This window comes from Neoarius graeffei, chromosome 3 (genome assembly GCF_027579695.1).
Source record: "Neoarius graeffei isolate fNeoGra1 chromosome 3, fNeoGra1.pri, whole genome shotgun sequence".
Lineage (NCBI taxonomy): Eukaryota > Metazoa > Chordata > Actinopteri > Siluriformes > Ariidae > Neoarius > Neoarius graeffei.
The window spans coordinates 92606894-92624744 of NC_083571.1; the positions used below are offsets into that span (position 1 = coordinate 92606894).

At 41.9% G+C, this 17851-nt stretch overlaps 1 protein-coding gene across 2 annotated transcripts in view; it reads right to left on the reverse strand.

Annotated features, from left to right (window-relative positions):
• The window catches only part of ccm2 (CCM2 scaffold protein), a 79648-nt gene that overhangs the window by 20311 nt on the left and 41486 nt on the right, over positions 1-17851 (reverse strand). The window contains exons 1-5 of one of the 2 annotated variants that reach the window (XM_060917648.1): positions 4314-4512; positions 3566-3742; positions 2133-2216; positions 1853-2036; positions 1176-1306 (exon numbers count right to left, since the gene is read on the reverse strand). In XM_060917648.1, the coding sequence (XP_060773631.1) occupies positions 1176-1306; positions 1853-2036; positions 2133-2216; positions 3566-3742; positions 4314-4325 (588 nt within the window). In that variant the 5' untranslated portion in view covers positions 4326-4512. Of the gene's footprint in view, positions 1-1175; positions 1307-1852; positions 2037-2132; positions 2217-3565; positions 3743-4313; positions 4513-17851 lie in introns of those variants that run through there. The other variant, XM_060917647.1, reaches the window with a different exon arrangement.

Below are 17851 nucleotides of genomic sequence, written 5' to 3' on the forward strand. Positions count from 1 at the left end.
TTTTCCTTCAATCATGAAAATGTCACTAATGGATTCCCCATACCCAAAAATCCATTTAAAAAAAAAAAAAAAAAAAAAAAAAATGCACACCCCTCTGTGGTGAGTGGCTCAAAAATGTATATTTTCAATATGGCTACCGGCAGCCATCTTGGATTGGTAATTTTCAGCCTGTTCGCCCTGGATAGCGAGTTTGGCACACATCAAGTTGTTCCATGGGTTCAAATTAACCTATAACAGTTGAGTTATCCTCTCCTAAATGATGTGCATACACATCTAACCCAGGTCCTCTACCAGTATCATATTTAAAACACAGTTCTCAGTTTGATATGTCTGAGTATTATACAATACATTCAACACTACATAATAAAGTAGGCTATTAATCAAAATACCACTTCTATTACGTGAATAATAAACATTTAAACTTGCTCAAGCCTCTCTCTCCTAGCTTCCTCTTTAAATTCAAGAGAAGCTATTACGCATATTTCTCCCAAATATGCCATTTTCACGAGCAAACACACTCATACTAGCAGGGTTACAGTTTCTGTGCCAAATTGGGATAGTTTTAATGCATGGTTGTGGGTGGAAAAATTTACATTTGGTCAAGGTGCACATCCATGGAAAAAGAGGAAAATGTGCGTCTCACTTTTCCAATGCATCATTTTTGGGCTAGGTTTCAGTTGTTGGGTTTTTTTGAGTAGTAGCTGTAGTGAGAATTTTGCTGGTCAGAGAGCTAAAAGTTTTTCATTGTGCATGTTTAGTTTTATTACGTTCTAATACACAGTTTTTTCCTGCCAAGAGTGAATGAATTATGCAAAACACTCAAGTTTCAATTACTGTTCTTTTATACTTCTCCTGCTCGATAGTTTAATTCAGGCAATGCTTATTTTTGCCGTATCAAAAATCAAGTCGTGATCAAGTGTGAATTTTGTGCATCATTACACCCCTAAAAATATCTTAAAGTCCAATGTGTGTTTCTGTGAGAAACCGAGTCACCCGGTCAGTGCTATAAAAGCTCTGAGCACCAGATCTCTCAGAAAAGATTTTTCACGATATTACTAGGCTATAATAATAGTCATAAAGCCTAGCTTTACTAGAGGCACAAAGAACCGCTGTGGCACACTCTGAACAAATGATTAGGTCATATTACTAGTAAATGAGCTGAAAAGATTAGGGACCTTGTTCTCGACGGCCAGCACGAGCAGGCAGCAGACTTCCACAGCTCCACTCTCGGACAAAGAGCTCAGAGTAGGTGACTTCGACAGCTCCGGACATGTGCTGGGACAAGGCGAGCCTCCAGGTTCTTGGGCTACACACACACACCCCTCTATTAAATGATGAAAAAGCTCCTAAATATAATTTATATGTTTTCCATGTCTCTGAAAAATAATACATGTATTAATAAATGAGGGCGGCACGGTGGTGTAGTGGTTAGTGCTGTCGCCTCACAGCAAGAAGGTCCGGGTTCAAGCCCCGTGGCCGGCGAGGGCCTTTCTGTGCGGAGTTTGCATGTTCTCCCCGTGTCCGCGTGGGTTTCCTCCGGGTGCTCCGGTTTCCCCCACAGTCCAAAGACATGCAGGTTAGGTTAACTGGTGACTCTAAAATTGTCCGTAGGTGTGAATGTGGGTGTGAATGGTTGTCTGCGTCTATATGTCAGCCCTGTGATGACCTGGTGACTTGTCCAGGGTGTACCCCGCCTTTCGCCCGTAGTCAGCTGGGATAGGCTCCAGCTTGCCTGCGACCCTGTAGAAGGATAAAGCGGCTAGAGATAATGAGATGAGTATTAATAATGAGCTATAGTACACCGATTCTGGTCCAAGATGTCATGCTAAGAAACCCAAGTGTGTGAGCATACCTGTTTTCAAAATCACCAGGTGAAGGGAGTCATCTCGAATGTAGGAAACAGCAGCGATGTCATGGATGGGTACTCTCAAGATGATGTCCTCTCCATCACGCCACACCAGTTTGACGTTGTATGCGGACAGGCTGACCACGGCATCTTGCTCCGATGTCAGCTGACCTGCCAGCTGGTGAGACTTCTGGGGGCAGAAAGAAAGAAAGCAAACAAAAACACTCAATTAGCTCGGTGACTGATTAACAAACAAGAAATTAAAATCATGCACTAGTCATCTCACCCTGGCATTGTCAATCAGCTGCAAAACCTCAGTGCGGCTGGAGGGATTAAGGTATCCTGGGACGGAGGTCAGCTGCCCCAGATACTACAACATGGCAAAATACATACACACAAGTCAATTTGAAGTTTGACTTGAAAAGTCGGTTTGAAGTTCGTGGGTGTATATATTAACCCCCCCCCCCCCAAACCACCAGTAACAACAAATCAAGATCAGCAGTTTTCTAGATTCAGGTCCATAAAGTCTAGCCAGTGGGTCTGTTTTTATTTTTTATTTTGGGTACAGCAGTGGAAAGAACAAGCCACCTTTATCACAGCTGTAGTTATTAGGCCGGGGGAGAAAAAAAAAAAAAAAAAGGTGTGTTTCCGGTAACATGAAATACTAAAATAAGGTCTGTAGGTAGGAAACTTTTTTTTTCTTAATTTTTTTTTTATTTTGTTCGAAAAAATTAACACGTAAACATCTTACAAAATAGTATTTTGGCACAGAATCCTTTATACCACACATCATAATAAAATAAGTGTTTTAAATCTTTAAACGAATAAAAAATATATATATATCGCGAGAGTTCGAGTTATGATCTACGAAAGCGATATTTCATGATATTTTCATGTAATAACGTGAAAACACCTTATCAAGAAATAACATGAAAATAACGTCCTAGGCTAGGCTACTTCCATTAAAAGCAGACGGCCTAGCCTACTGTAGAACCTGGGTCGAGCAAAAACACCGAGCAAAAACATGGCTGAATCCTGAATGACTCCTATTTGTATAAATAGGGGACTACATAGGCGGCAAAATGTAGTGTTTTTCCCTGCCATGGAAGTGCACTTGTATACTGAAAAGGAAGCAATTTGCATTACAGCCTTGAACGATGATTCAAAATGGTGGCTCGGCTCAGTTTTCCCTTCCTCCTTCAGTATACAAGTGCGCTTCCATGTTTATGCAGGAGGGCTGATAGAAGTGGCGAAACATTTTACTTTTTATCGTTTCTTTCACAACTTGAATGCGTTGAAACAAAAAATGACAAACTAACGCCGCTTACACTAAAATATCGAGGGAAATTTGTAAGAAAAACTTTACGGTCGGCAATTTCGACGCGGAAATTCTCGATCGGTCGGGTTACCGGAAACACACTTTTTTTTTTATTTGGCCTTATTCATTTCTAATGCATATAATAAATGTCAAATTGGACCGTTACGGCTCCAACAATGCCAGAATATTATCGTACACATTTGAATAAATGAGCCTAATCTTACATAAAATAAGTCTGTACTGTCCAGGACTGTTTAATTTTTTCCATGGCTGTAAAATGTTCGCGAACCCCCGATTCAGATGCTCTGACACCATTTGCATAAGAGCAGAGATGCACCAAGGCTAGGTAAGTCCTACAACGTGCATCACTTATAATGCGAGTCCACTGAGGTTAGTCTCACCTTGACCTCTTTCTCGATGTAATCGTTGAGCAGGATGTCTGGGTCAATCCGGTGGTCAGGGACGGAGAGCGAAAAGGTGTGAAGAGCCCGTCGTTCAGCGCACTTCTCCTGAGCTTTCTTATCCCTCCCTTTCTCCCCCTTCAGAAACACACGCTTAAACGGAGACACGATACCCGGCTGTACCGATGGGGAAGACAAAGGAAGGGGAGAGTGAGGAAAGAGCAAAGCAAAATATCCACATACATAAGTGCTCTGTAAGTCACAAATCATGATACGAGATAGTTTGTCAGGGAAATGGTGCAAAATAACTCCACCGCTATGAGGATGTGGTCAGTTGGTAACACTTCTAACTAAACACGACTGATCTGCTGCGGAAACTGGTGTCCACTGTGACCAGAAGCTTTTCTAGCGAAGGTAGTTTGAAGCCAATTTAGACTTTAGTTGTATCCGGATTCAATTATTTTCCTACATCTAGTCCTTTGCACGCACATTATCCAAAGTTTAAGAAACATACCCGGACACAAGTCAAGAGAAAAGAACAGCTAATCCAACTGGTAGAGCTGTATTTTGTTTGTGGGAAACCAACAGCTAATGCCGGCCTAGTAGCAAAGGGTCATGTACATTTTTCCTTCCTCATTTTCTAAGCTTAAGAAGTGCATGTTAAACAAAAAGCACCAGTTCAAATTTGCAGAAAACCTTGCAGTGCTAACTCCCAATCGTAGAAATCAAATGCTTTTGCTAAACCTACCTCGGTCTCCATGACTTCTTGCTAGAACCTCTAGACAGCACACACAAGAGCAGAAGAGGAGTAACTGTTGCATTCAGTGGTCTTCAACACATTGCTCCTTTACAAACACTTGCGGCTGTTACACCAACAACAGGTGGCACGTGGCACAAGACGAACGACACGCAGCCACCAGCCCTCAAAACAGCAAAAGACAGCACACTCCACCGCACAAAAACACCCTAAAGCAACCGCTCACACACTCAACTATGCTGCAGCGTGCATGAAAAGGAAGATGAGCGACCACAGCTTCCTGTGATGAAACTTCAAAAGATGCATGAAACTGCATCGTTCCCTTGTGCTGCTCCTACTAAGAAAACATAGCTTCTCTGGTAATGAGACGACAACAAAAAGTCTAAATCCATAAGAAATCTCAAACCCGGTCGTCAGTAGAATAGCAAAACCCAAACACTCAAGCCTGTGGGACAATCTCTAACATTTACACATCATTATAAACGCCTCCCTTCCATTCACTGGGCTCATAGCTACTTTAATTATTTAGGACGCACAGTGCTCAGACAGTATAGGAGCATCAACATTTCACAAGTCTGCTTCTACTGAGAACATGAGACGCTACAGGTGACCTATGCCAAGAGAAATAAATCCGCTTCATGCCTGCAAGACTTGAAACTGATGCAGCTCTTGTAAACCTGACTGTACAGTCAGTCAGCCAATATGACCAGTTGGTCTGAAAGAGACTTGCAAATAAAACACTTATCGAAATGTTAGGTCTTAAAAATAGCCAACCCTTATCTGATAAGATAAAAAGCTTGAAATCTTGAGCGGTATTTCCCCTTGGATAGTGCCTGATGCTCAGATTACCAGATACTGTACAGTTCAGAGAAGTGATTTTACGGGTTCAGTCCAAAATCAACAAGTGTGAGTAAAATGCTCAGCCTTCACTGATGCTGCAGCCATTTTATGCAATCGCTCAGATCGTACAAACCCAAACTGTTTTAATACAACAGCTTCATGATTTCTAAGGAAACGGGTTGACAGTGCTGGTTTCTGTGCAGGCTCCCCACACTGTGCTGCCCCAACAGTGCCACCTTGTGGTGATGATGCTGAACAGCATTGCCTAACACCAGCCCTTAAAGTGCACATCATGGGTAAATTCAGGAGCAAGATCAATGTAATTCTCCTATTTTATATTAAACTTTGGTCAAATATCTGTCACATTTTGGGCAAGGCCAAAAAAAAAAAAAAAAAAAAAAAAAAAAGCGTTTCCGGTAACCCGACCAACCGAGAATTTCGGCGGCGAAATTGCCGACCGTAAAGTTATTACAAATTTTCCTCGATATTCAGGCTTTCGTCTAAACCGGGGAACAGGGGCGCTGCGCCCTCTTACTCTCGGCGTGCGCCCCCTTACCGACTCCGTGAAAACATCCCAGCAACACCACGTGACAATGTGTCTGATCATCAAATACGTTATAATTGCTCCAAAAATATTCCAATCATAGTAGATACACCGCCAGATGGTGCAGAAACAATCCGAATTGGCGTTTTCCAGACTGAGGCGCCATGTTGTTTAGTTGTTTACTTGTCACGGCTGCTCTCGCGAGATTTGACATGGGTTACATACAAGGTCAGCTGACTTGTACAGCGAGATTTCTCGAGACTGAATGACCTTTCACCCACCGGCGCGGGAGCTTTTGACAGAAGTAGTTCACGAGTTGTTTTTGTTGACACTTGGGCATTTAAAGATGTCATCCTGCGGCACGAAGCGGAAGAAAGCCAAAGACTGTCCGGGGCAGAAGATGATTACTTCTTTCTTTTTCAATGTTGACAGACAATTTGTTATTTTCTAAGATGTTTGTGTGTGTTAAATTTTTCAAACAATTAAAAAAAAAAAAAAAAAAAACTTTTTCCTACCTACCGACCCTATTTTAGAATTTCATGTTACCTGAAACACACTGGTTTTTTTGGCCTAATTTTTTTACCTTGCGCAATACCAGAAAAAAAAAATCAGTTGAAATCAAGCCATTTGAGGCGAATTGGTCCGCCTCTGAAAAAACTTGCCATTTGGATTTCCCGGCAAACATTGATTTTCATGACGTCACGTGTGGGACGCCTCCCTCTGAATCCTACGTCAGCGCTGGTTTGTTTATGAGAAAACGACCTGGTGGTTTTCTGCAAATTTCTTCAACGTCATCACGTAATTATTAAAAATGGTTAACAGATGTATCGTAGGAGGGTGTAGCAACACCAATCTTGATGGGATTAGTACTCATCGTTTCCCAAAAGACCGGACAACGAGAGAGAAATGGGTGCGCTTGGTCTACACAGGCTGTGCACTGAAACCGTGCAAGCTCGCACAGCCTGCTGGCGCTTCCGCAGGTAACGTCACGAATCTGGCTCCAGACTCCCTTGGGATTTTTCCAGACGCATTTTATTTTATTTTTTTCTGCTGTAGACAGATGGCCTTGTGCAAAATTACCCTTCTGGATGAGTGTGTAAAGGGACATACTTTCATATTAAAAAAAAAAAAAAAAGACAAAATGAAATTGGTCCAGAATATGCACTTTAAAGAGCCCATGCGATCAAAAGCAGTCTTTTACATGTATTGTATCAGGGGTTCTCAACCTTTTCTGCTTTAAAGGCCCACCTATTCATAGTTGTAACGAGTTGAGGCCCATTAAATAAAAGATTGCCAATTATTTTGGCTCATCTATTCTATTAGAATCTAATAATCTATTGTAGAGTGTATTAATGGGATGCAACATCACTCCCTGTTACAGATGGGAGCCCAGGAATTAAATAAATGCAATAAAACAAACTTTTTAATTCTTTGTATTTAAAACTGTATGGGATGTACCAGAAGCCAACATAAAACCATGCATACAGGGCATTCTCAGTCAAAAGGGATTAATGATCCAAAAGTGGAGTCTGGGCGATTAACACAGGAACATATTGCCATGTTTGTGTACAGCAAACACGCAAGTTATTAAAACCAAGAAGTACACTCAAAAGAAGTGGATATAGAAACCACTTAGTGGGATTAGATCCTAACATGCTAACAGAGAAAGATTTTTCTAATGAAAGAAAAATTTACTAGCTAAATTTGACATTAGTAGAATAAATTTTGATCCCATTGTCGCCGTAACTAAATACAAAGATAATAGTTATGCATATTATTAATTAACTTAATGTGAAGATAATTAACAGATAAACAAGTTTTTTTTTAAAAAAGATTGTATATTTTTAGTCTTTTGTATATCTGTACATGCACGACCCCACCAGCTTTGCTGATCAACTTATCGTGATTAAAGTTATTCATTCATTAGGAGTTGGAAAATTATCCATCCATTGAGTTCCCCGACATCTCAAACTACCTGGTGCTGCAGACATCGTTCTACACAGACAAACAGATGAAAACCTGGAAGAGCGTAGAGGAGAAGTACAACTTTTTATATGTGGTTGGGTTAAAGATCTGGGGATCAAAACACTACAAGATAAACCCTGTACTGTTTTTGCCCGGGTAAATGGGCTTTTACCCGGCTTTTTGTACGAGTCTTTGAGATGGTTGCTAGGACGCTACAAGTTTTAGTATCGGGTATAAACAAACCACAGCCGCTCGATTCTCAATCCTCCCTGCTCTTCTCTTCCAGCGGGCAACACAGATCCATATAATTTACCCACAAACAGTTATTCAGCCCACTACACGCTCACGCAGGTTAAATGTAGAGGAGGAAAGTGACAAAATAAAGGCTTGTACTTTTTAAATTTACCCACAAATGTATTTATTCCACTTGAAAAGTGCACAGTAAACCAGCTACCAGATTTGGGACACTGACATCCTGAACTATTTAGGATTTGGCTTCAAACTTGGGTGGGGGGATTCATTCCATCAAGTGGGCCACGGCCCAGTGGTTGAGAAACACTATTGTCTCACTACAAACGCCACACATCTGGCAGTACAGGGAAATTGTTTTATACATGTAAGGTTCATGGTTCGTCATTTCCTGGACAACAGTAGAAAAGATTTTGATGGCTCATCCACTCTGCAAGACTTGGCACCTAATAAATACTTTCCATGAGCAAAAACTCTACAAAAAAACTACAGACCTGTGCTCAGCCTTTTATATTGACGCCAGGATTCGAACCGACATTGCAAAATCTGTTCCTTTCCTGGACAGCACTCTAGACTGCTCAGCCACGAAGGATTACATTGCGAACTGAGGTTACAGTATGTAACGTCTTGCTTACAGTCAGTACGCAGTGGCATCACACTGCGACTGTGGAATCGCTACCTGATGCTGGCATGCCAATGACCATCTTACATTCTTAAACGCATTTGAACTTGCTTAGTGTAGCATCTCACTGGGCTGCGACAGCCCACGACTAGTTGGAGACACAGCAATTGCGATAAAATATGCAAATTAGTGACCATTTTCACTTGGAATCACACCGAATCGATATTGGCATATTTTACCGCAATTGTGTCTCCAACTAGTTGCAGGCTGTCGCAGTCCGGCTTTCCCTCGGCAGGCAGGGAAGTAGAGGAAGCCTCATGGAAACTGACTTGAGAAGGGTTCGCGACGGCTTTGTGACACCAGTGACGCGTTTGCGGCTATTTTGAGAGAAATTCTGTAGCACGAATTTTTTTGAACAATGTTCAAAATTTCAGCGGCGAAGGAGCGACACTTTGCAACTCATGCGAAATTGAGAAGCCCCGCAAATGTTTCAGACACACTCGCGAATGACGTTCGCAATTTGCCCAGTGAGATACTGGCTTAAAACATACAGACTAGGGGTGGGCGATATGGCAAAAATGTCATATCACGATTTTTTAACATAAAATCTTGATTTCGATTTTTTATCACGATCTTCCATCGAAAAAAACAAAAACGGGCATTTTGGGGCTACAAACCTTTCTGAACAGATTTTAATGAATAGTAGCAATTTTGCATGTGCAAACATTGTAAACACACTGATAACGTGCACTATTGGTTGTGAAGACAACAACGCTAAGTAAACATCACTCTGATAAAGTGAACATCCTCACTCTGATAAAGTGCATTCTTAGAATATAAAAAAAAGAAAGTAAAATATGAAATGTTGAATAAGACACAGTCTTCGGTTATTTTAAAATGATTTAAGTATCAAAACACCAAATAGCTTTTTGAAAATGGTCCAGAGCAAACCGAGGTAACTGTGGGCCTGTATTAGTGCAACAATTTTTAACAATGAAATATCAAACTGCTCCTTTTAAAAGGAGACATTGACAGTTCCCCATCACAGATTTTTAGCCAGAAAAACCAATTTGTCCACCTTATCTGGCTTGAGAGTAGCCCTTTGGCAAGTTACTATTTTGCCACCTGTGCTGAAGACTCGTTCTGAGGGAGCGCTTGTTGCTGGAAAGGAATCATGTCTTTAGTGAGATAATAAGTAACAGCATCCGTTACCTCTCTCCACTGCTTACTGGACTTCTCATACGGGGTGCCTCTTTCAAATGCCTGGGCTACCGTTGTTTGCTTCTGCTTTGCCCCCGAGGCTGCTGGTGGTTGTGATGTGGCTGCCCCCGCCGCCCATACGGTTTTGCTTTCGGCATACTCCTTGGGATGCCTTCGTCTCAAGTGGATGAACAAGTTTGTAGTATTGCCATCCGACGCTTTCACAGGTTCTGTGCACACTTTGCATATTGCTGATGTTTGGGCTTCGTCAGTAGGAGAAAAGCCAAATCAATTCCAGATAACGGAGATGCATTTTTTCTTCGTTACCAACTCCTCGGCTTGGCTGTCAGCCATGGCTCTCCACGCTGCTTTTTCCACACATAACATGGAGGCGTGTAAGAAAGTGTGTCACTACCCACGTTTCGCTATGATTGGTCGGTCAGGTTAAGGACGTCTTACGTCTGCCGCATCGGCGGGAACCAGCATAGAACGTCAAGTTATTGTACCCAAAGGGGGGGGAAAAAAAAAAAAAAAAGTTATTGCGCTCATTGGCCAAGGCGATCTATACGATTTCTCCACTTTGGCAGATCGTCTGCGATCTTCTACTCGTTCTTATTCTTAACGATTTTATATCGTCAGATCGCACACCCCTAATACAGACTCTACAGGCTTCAGCCAAAGTCAAGTCAAGTTTATTTCTATAGCACTTTTAAAACAAAAAGAGACATTGTCGCAAAGCAGCTTTACAGAATTTGAATGACTTTAAACATGAGCTAATTTTATCCCTAATCTATCCCCAATAAGCAAGCCCTGTGGCGACGGTGGCAAGGAAAAACTCCTCAGACGACATGAGGAAGAAACCTCGAGAGGAACCAGACTCTAAAGGGAACCCATCCTCATTTGGGCAACAACAGACAACATGACTAACAGTTTAAACATGAAGTCAGTTTTGATGTTATAACTCTTCATTGATGGAAAATTGAGTGCAAAACTGTTCATGACGAGTGCAGTCCTAAAGTTAGCAAGTCAACTGTAGTCCTCAGCCATAAAAGCATTACTGTAGGTGTAAAGGCTGAGCCAAAAAAAAAAAAAAAAGTTACTTATCTGAAGTTGCACCTTTCTAAACCCGCCAACACTTGCTGGCCCTCATCCATCGCAGCTTAAGCATTTTCACAAATACACGCTACACAACTAAAAAATTGTGGACACTGACCATCACACCAATACACGCTTTTTGAACATCCAATTCCAGATTTATTCCTCCTTTGCGGTCATAATAACCTCCAGTCTTCTGAGAAGGCTTTCCACTGGATTTGGGAGTGTGGCTGTGGGGATGTGTTCATTCAGCCAGAAGAGCATAAGTGAGGTCAGAGACTGACGGTGATGGAGGCGGCTGGGGGTGCAGTCAGTGCTCCAGTTCGTCCCAAACATGTTCAGTGGGTTTGAGGTCAGGGCTCTGAGCAGGACACTCGAGTTTTTCCACCACTCCAACTTTGAGAACCATGTCTTCATCAAGCTCTCTTTGGGCACGATTCTGCAATACCCCCCCCCCCCAAAAAAAAACACCCCACAACGCAGCCGTGCAGTTCTCAATCTACGCATATTATCCCCTTGACTTTAATCTATGATTTACACAGCATGAAGACTGTTACACACCTTGGGTGGAACAAACCCAAAATCGGGGCGATTCTTATGTAAACACCATTTATGAGCATTCTGCCTTTGACTCGTGCTTCTGACCTACAATTAAGTTCAAATACTCCTAAATTTGACTCATTTATTTTAAACTACAAGAACATTTCTTGTCATCTCTTACACTGATTTAAAAGTTTTACACCACATGGTGTTATTAACAAGATTGGTAAATAATTAGTTCAATTCGAATAAAACAGAAATATCAATTCAGATGAGCATAAACAGGACCAACCTTCTGGGTTGCCTTAACAATCCTAAATCCAAACGCCTGCTCAGTATTTGCTCGAGAGCGGGGAAAGATGGGGGAAGAGCTCGCCAAGCACAAAGATGATAGCATGAGTATTCTGACCTTGTCTGGATATACTGGAGCTCACTGATGCGTAGTGCATTCAGTGATTTCATCTCGACCGTGAAACCATCATCCACCTGTGCAGACTCCTGAACGAAAAGCTTTCCCGCCACAGTAATCACCCACATTCGCAGGCCCAGCACACGTCATGTGGTAGATTTACTAATGCCTTCGTTCGAGGCGATTTGTAATATTGCCAAGCTCTCCCTTTGCATTTATTTTCAAAATCCAAGTCTGGCTCATGGTTTTAATGGAATTCAATGACATTTATGGTAAATGTGGAAGTCCACGTTCCATGTTTTCCCATCAGCCAAAATACAAGAGGTTGTGATTGTCTACTGCTGTTTTAAATAAAACAAATCACACCTCTTTCGTGAGGCTGCCTTCATTCTGAAGGCATTGTGGGCGTGATCAGAGCACGTAAGGGAGACTGCACGTAACTGCAATCTCAAAAAAAAAAAAAAAAAAAAGACTTGCGCACAAATGGGAGAATCACGCTCACTGTGCACAGGGTCACTGTCATGCTGGAACATGTCTGGGTCCCTTATGGCCCTTTTCCACTACCCTTTTTCAGCTCACTTCAGCCCGACACGGCTCGCGTTTCGACTACCAAAAACCAGCACGACTCAGCTCACTTCAGCCCTGCTTAGCCCCTAAAACTTGCACCGTTTTGGAGTGGGGCTGAAGTGAGCCAAGCCGTGCCGAGTGAGGCTGGGGGCGTGAGCAGACACTCCCCTGTGCACTGATTGGTGAGGAGGAGTGTCCTCACATGCCCACACACGCCCCGCGAGCGCGCTGGGATCTGTAAACACCGCAAACCCGGAAGGAGAAGAATTACGAGAATTTCTGAAGCCTTATGCGCCTCGCCTCATCTATATGCTCTTGCCAGTATTTGTCCGCGTTGTCGGTGACAACAAGCCACAGCACCAAGACCAGCAACACTAACGACTCCATGTCCTCCATGTTTATTGTTTACTATTCGGGGCGTGAGACTACCGCTTAAAAGCTCACTGATGTCACTGTTTGCGCTGCTTAACGACATCACCTGACCACCCACTTTCGCTAACTCCACCCAATGTGTCCACCCACTTCCAGCCAGCACGGTTCAGCGCGGTTGTAGTCGAAATGCAACTCCAACAGCCCCGCTCAGCTCGACTCAGCACGGCACGGCTCAGCCCGACTCAGCCGCGTTTGTAGTGGAAAAGCAGCATTAGGTCCAGTGAAGGGAAACTAACGCTACAGCAAACAAATACATTCACCTTTGTGGAAACAGTCTGAGGAAGAACCACATATGCCTGTGATCATCAGATGTCCACAAACTTTTGACTGTATACTACTGTAACTATCACCTAGGACATCATTTCTGTTGTGCAGGTTAACGACAACTATCTTTTAATGCTATTAAATCACTACATTTCAGTCAGTTGTACTGTGAGTGAATTTTATCACCATCTGAGAGGTTTGGCAGAGAATTATAAATTCGAGCCGTCTGAATCATAAGGCATGAATAGTACAGCGTGTTTTTCACTGACTGAGGCAGCAGGATGTCTGTTTGCTTTATGATGCATGTTGTATACTGGAGAGGTGAACAGTCAAGATGAAAGGAGAGCTCATCTCTCATCTCATTATCTCTAGCCGCTTTATCCTTCTACAGGGTCGCAGGCAAGCTGGAGCCTATCCCAGCTGACTACGGGCGAAAGGCGGGGTACACCCTGGACAAGTCGCCAGGTCATCACAGGGCTGACACATAGGTGGGGTTTACATTAGCCCGTATCATCAGATTAACATTTTTAAAACGATTTGCGTGCACACAGCAACACCAATACACGGATACGCTCGGCTCCGCAGGCATCCTGCGCTCCAAATCACTCCGCCCTGAACAGCGAGTGCCCTCTGGAGGGTGCGCACTCCAGCCCTGCGCAGCTCACAGAGCGTGCGAGTGGAGCGCACGAGCAGTGATTTGGGACTGAGCCGCTGTGTGTGTGATCTCAGTGCATATCACTTACCACTTGCAAGTGGAAGGATGGCAAGCCTAAAGACAATCATAACTACACAATGGGCAGTATTTGCATCAGTATTTGCAGTATTTTCATACTTTTATACTCTTTAATGAAAGGTGATACAAGGCGGAAGTCCGCGCCGTTTTTCAGCAGTCGCGTCACATGACCAACGCCAGCGAATCAGGAAGGTGGATGTCACAGTGACGTTGTCCAATGACGACGCCAGCTAGAGCTCAGCACAGCGTATCCGCGATGTTTACACAGCACCGGACCCGACACGATCTGGATTGAATACGTGGACCCTGGTGGATTCTCGTTTCCCGGTGTTTTAATGTAAACGGACAGTGCATCCGCGAAGAAAACGAGACAGATACGGTCTAATGTAAACTTGGCCATAGACACAAACAACCATTCACACTCACATTCACACCTACAGTCAATTTAGAGTCACCAGTTAACCTAACCTGCATGTCTTTGGACTGTGGGGGAAACCGGAGCATGAAAGGAGATGAATAATCAAATTATACTTTAACCACAGACACAGCAAGCACAAAACTATTAATGCAAGGATGCCTACTATATTTATCAATGCAAATATACATCACCTTGCTGGTTTTTACAATTATTTAGCGAGTATAAACGACACACTGCGATGTCTCAGGTTTCTATTATTAATCAGAGGATAGCATAAGATTGAAGTAGAGACACCCTTGAATTCTGCAGATTTTAAAAGCTTTAAGCTCCTGTGGGTGGGTGCGTACGTGCACATGCATGTGTGTACAGGAAGCAGCAGTGTAAAAGGTGCACACTAAGTATCTAAAACAAATAGGTTGCAATCTTTATTGCAAAAGGTCACACCAGTTTGTGTAGCAAAAAAGCTTAAAGAATGAAATTACACTGACTTATAAAGCAATAAAGTTGCCTGGTAGCACTTATGATGAATATGAAGGAAGATGTTGCCAAAAAAAAAAAAAAAGGGTACCCTATGGGTACATGTGGCTACTGCTTATAAATAAAGTTGTTTTCTGATACCATGTCCATACAGTAAATATGCATGTGTATGCTCATATATTATATATAAAAAAATTTTTTTACTCTGAGGTAGTAGCCACAAAAATGAAGCATGATCCAAAAAACAATTTATATTAAAAAAAAAACCCAGATAGAACTCGACGCCAACGACATCGATGGCGATGCCTCCGCCTGGTAGACTACACAACTTAAGTTGTGATTTGGGGATGGACATTTGACCTCACAGTAATCTTGAACTCTGACCTTTTGATCTCAAAATCTAATCAGTTTATCTTTGTGCCCAAATGGTGAAAGTTTGGTGAAATTCCTTTCATTAGCCTTTGAGATATCGTGCTCACAAGGTTTCAGGACGGATGCATGCACGGACAACCCGAAAACATAATGCCTCCTGCACCTTAAGGTGGCGAAGGGATTTAAAAAAAAATTAAACTTACACACACACTATAAATATTTTATACACACACACACACACATTATTTTATATATATATATATATATATATATATATATATATATATATATACACACTATATATATATATATATATATATATATATATATATATATATATATATATATATATATGTGTGTGTGTGTGTATATATATATATATACACACACACACACACACACTTTATTTTATATATATATATATATATATATATATATATATATATATATATATATATATATATATATATAATAAAGTGTGTATATATAATCTCCTTCTCACCCCCGGCGGGGGGGTGGTATCCATGTCATCCTCAAGCTCGGGTCCTCTACCAGAGGCCTGGGAGTTTGAAGGTTCTGCGCAGTATCTTCGATGTTCCTAGGACTGCGCTCTTCTGGACTGAGGCTTCAGATGTTGTTCCTGGGATTTGCTGGAGCCACTCTCCCAGTTTGGTGGTTACTGCCCCAAGTGCCCCCACTACCACGGGGACCACGCAACCCTTGACCTTCCACATCCGTTCCAGCTGCTCTTTCAACCCTTGATACTTCTCAAGTTTCTCATGTTCCTTCTTCCTGATGTTGGCGTCAGCTGGGATCGCCACATCTATCACCACCACCCTCTTCTGCTCTTTGTCCACCACCACTATGTCCGGTTGGTTAGCCAGGATCTGTTTGTCAGTCTGGAAGCTGAAGTCCCACAGAATCTTGGCCCTGTTGTTCTCAGCCACCTTCTGTGGTATGGCCCATTGGGACTTGGGTATTTCTATTCCATACTGGTTGCAGATGTTCCTGTATACTATCCCAGCCACTTGGTTGTGCCTCTCCATGTACGCTGATCCAGCTAGCATCTTACACCCTGCTACTATGTGCTGGACTGTTTCAGGGGCTTCTTTGCACAGTCTGCATCTTGGGTCTGATCTACTCTGGTAGATCCTGGCCTCTATGGCTCTTGTGCTTATGGCCTGTTCTTGTGCTGCCATGATTAGTGCCTCTGTGCTGTCTGTCAGTCCTGCATTATCCAGCCACTGGTAGGATTTCTTGATATCAGCCAGCCACCGTGTGACGGTGTGGTTATAGAAATCCTTTGGATATATATATATATATATATATATATATATATATATATATATATATATATATATATATATATACACACACACACACTTTATTATATGTGTGTGTATATATATATATGTGTGTGTGTGTATATCAGGCTTTTAGGCAGGATTTTTTTTTAGGGAGTCTAACTTTTTTGCAGGTGTCACTGTATGTGGCGAGGTGTAGCGGCGCGTTGAGCGCCGCTGGCACGAGGAACCGAAAATACATACATATTTTTGAGAATTATGTAAAAATGTTAAAGAAAATGTATTCAAAATACATGTAGGTATAACAGATTGGTAATACAATATCAACTTTGGGAACACCAAAACAAAATACACTGCAAACTGCGTATATTTTTAATGAATATTATTATTAAAATGGGTATATTTCTGGGATTTTTTGAGCTGGAGTTGCATATTAAGCATGACAAATTAGCTATAAAGCTTTCTGATCGCAGAATACTACATAAATAAAGCTTGTTGTAGCTGTGTTTGTCTCAGTTAGTAGTGCACCTATTGCAATTGCATTACATGTGACAACCAACCCCGAACACAGTGTGACAACCAACCCCGGCTGACCAGTTTTGCTTTCAAAGCCGCTAGCGTCCAAAGATTTAGTATAACAAAGAAAAAAACACACAGGAAATATGGCTAAGTCTTCAAACATTATAATGGTATTCGTTTTTTCAATAGAAACCCATTAATTACAAAGCTAGAAGGTAAAAACCAAGGTACTAAAAATTTACATTTAGGTATGAAAAACCTTCAAATTGTTCTCACCTTTGAAATGCATGCAACACACAATAACTTTTCAGGTAGAATGACCCCAGTACTAATTCTAAACATTTCTATCTTGGTGGAATTGAGCAGCGCCCTATGGTGGCTGAGATATGACGAATGTGACAACCATAACTTGTGACAACCAACCCCGGTCATCCCTATTTATTCATGCAAGAAACCTGGCTGTCTAGTTATGGGATTGTGATAGGCTTGGAATGTCAAAAAACTATCAACAGTTACAGAAGAAAAAAAAAAAAACTTACATGAGTTCTCTTCTGAAAGAAGTTGGAAATCGTTGTTTGCCTTCCTCTTTTCTTCATTTTCTTCCTGTCATGCCCAAAAAACTCTGAAAAATCTATCTTCTATCTTCCTTACCAAATATCCCACGTGTTCGTCCTTTTCACGTGCGTTCTTTGGAATCCCAGCATCCTTTAGAACGTGTCGTATTTGATTATTGTTTAGCCTACTAGAAATACTACCCGCCGGCTCGACTACCACACTCTCCACTACGTAGCCTGTAATGTTGGGAAAATCTGCATGAAAATGTGTTATTTACTGTTAAAAGGATTTATTCGGGATAAATAACATGTCAGGTAAGGCCGGTTTTCTATAGACTACATTCCACATTTAGCTGCGGCAATATAGTCTACGGCTATATTGTCTGGATATTTATGCCAGTGTCTCCTAGGCATACATCTTTTCC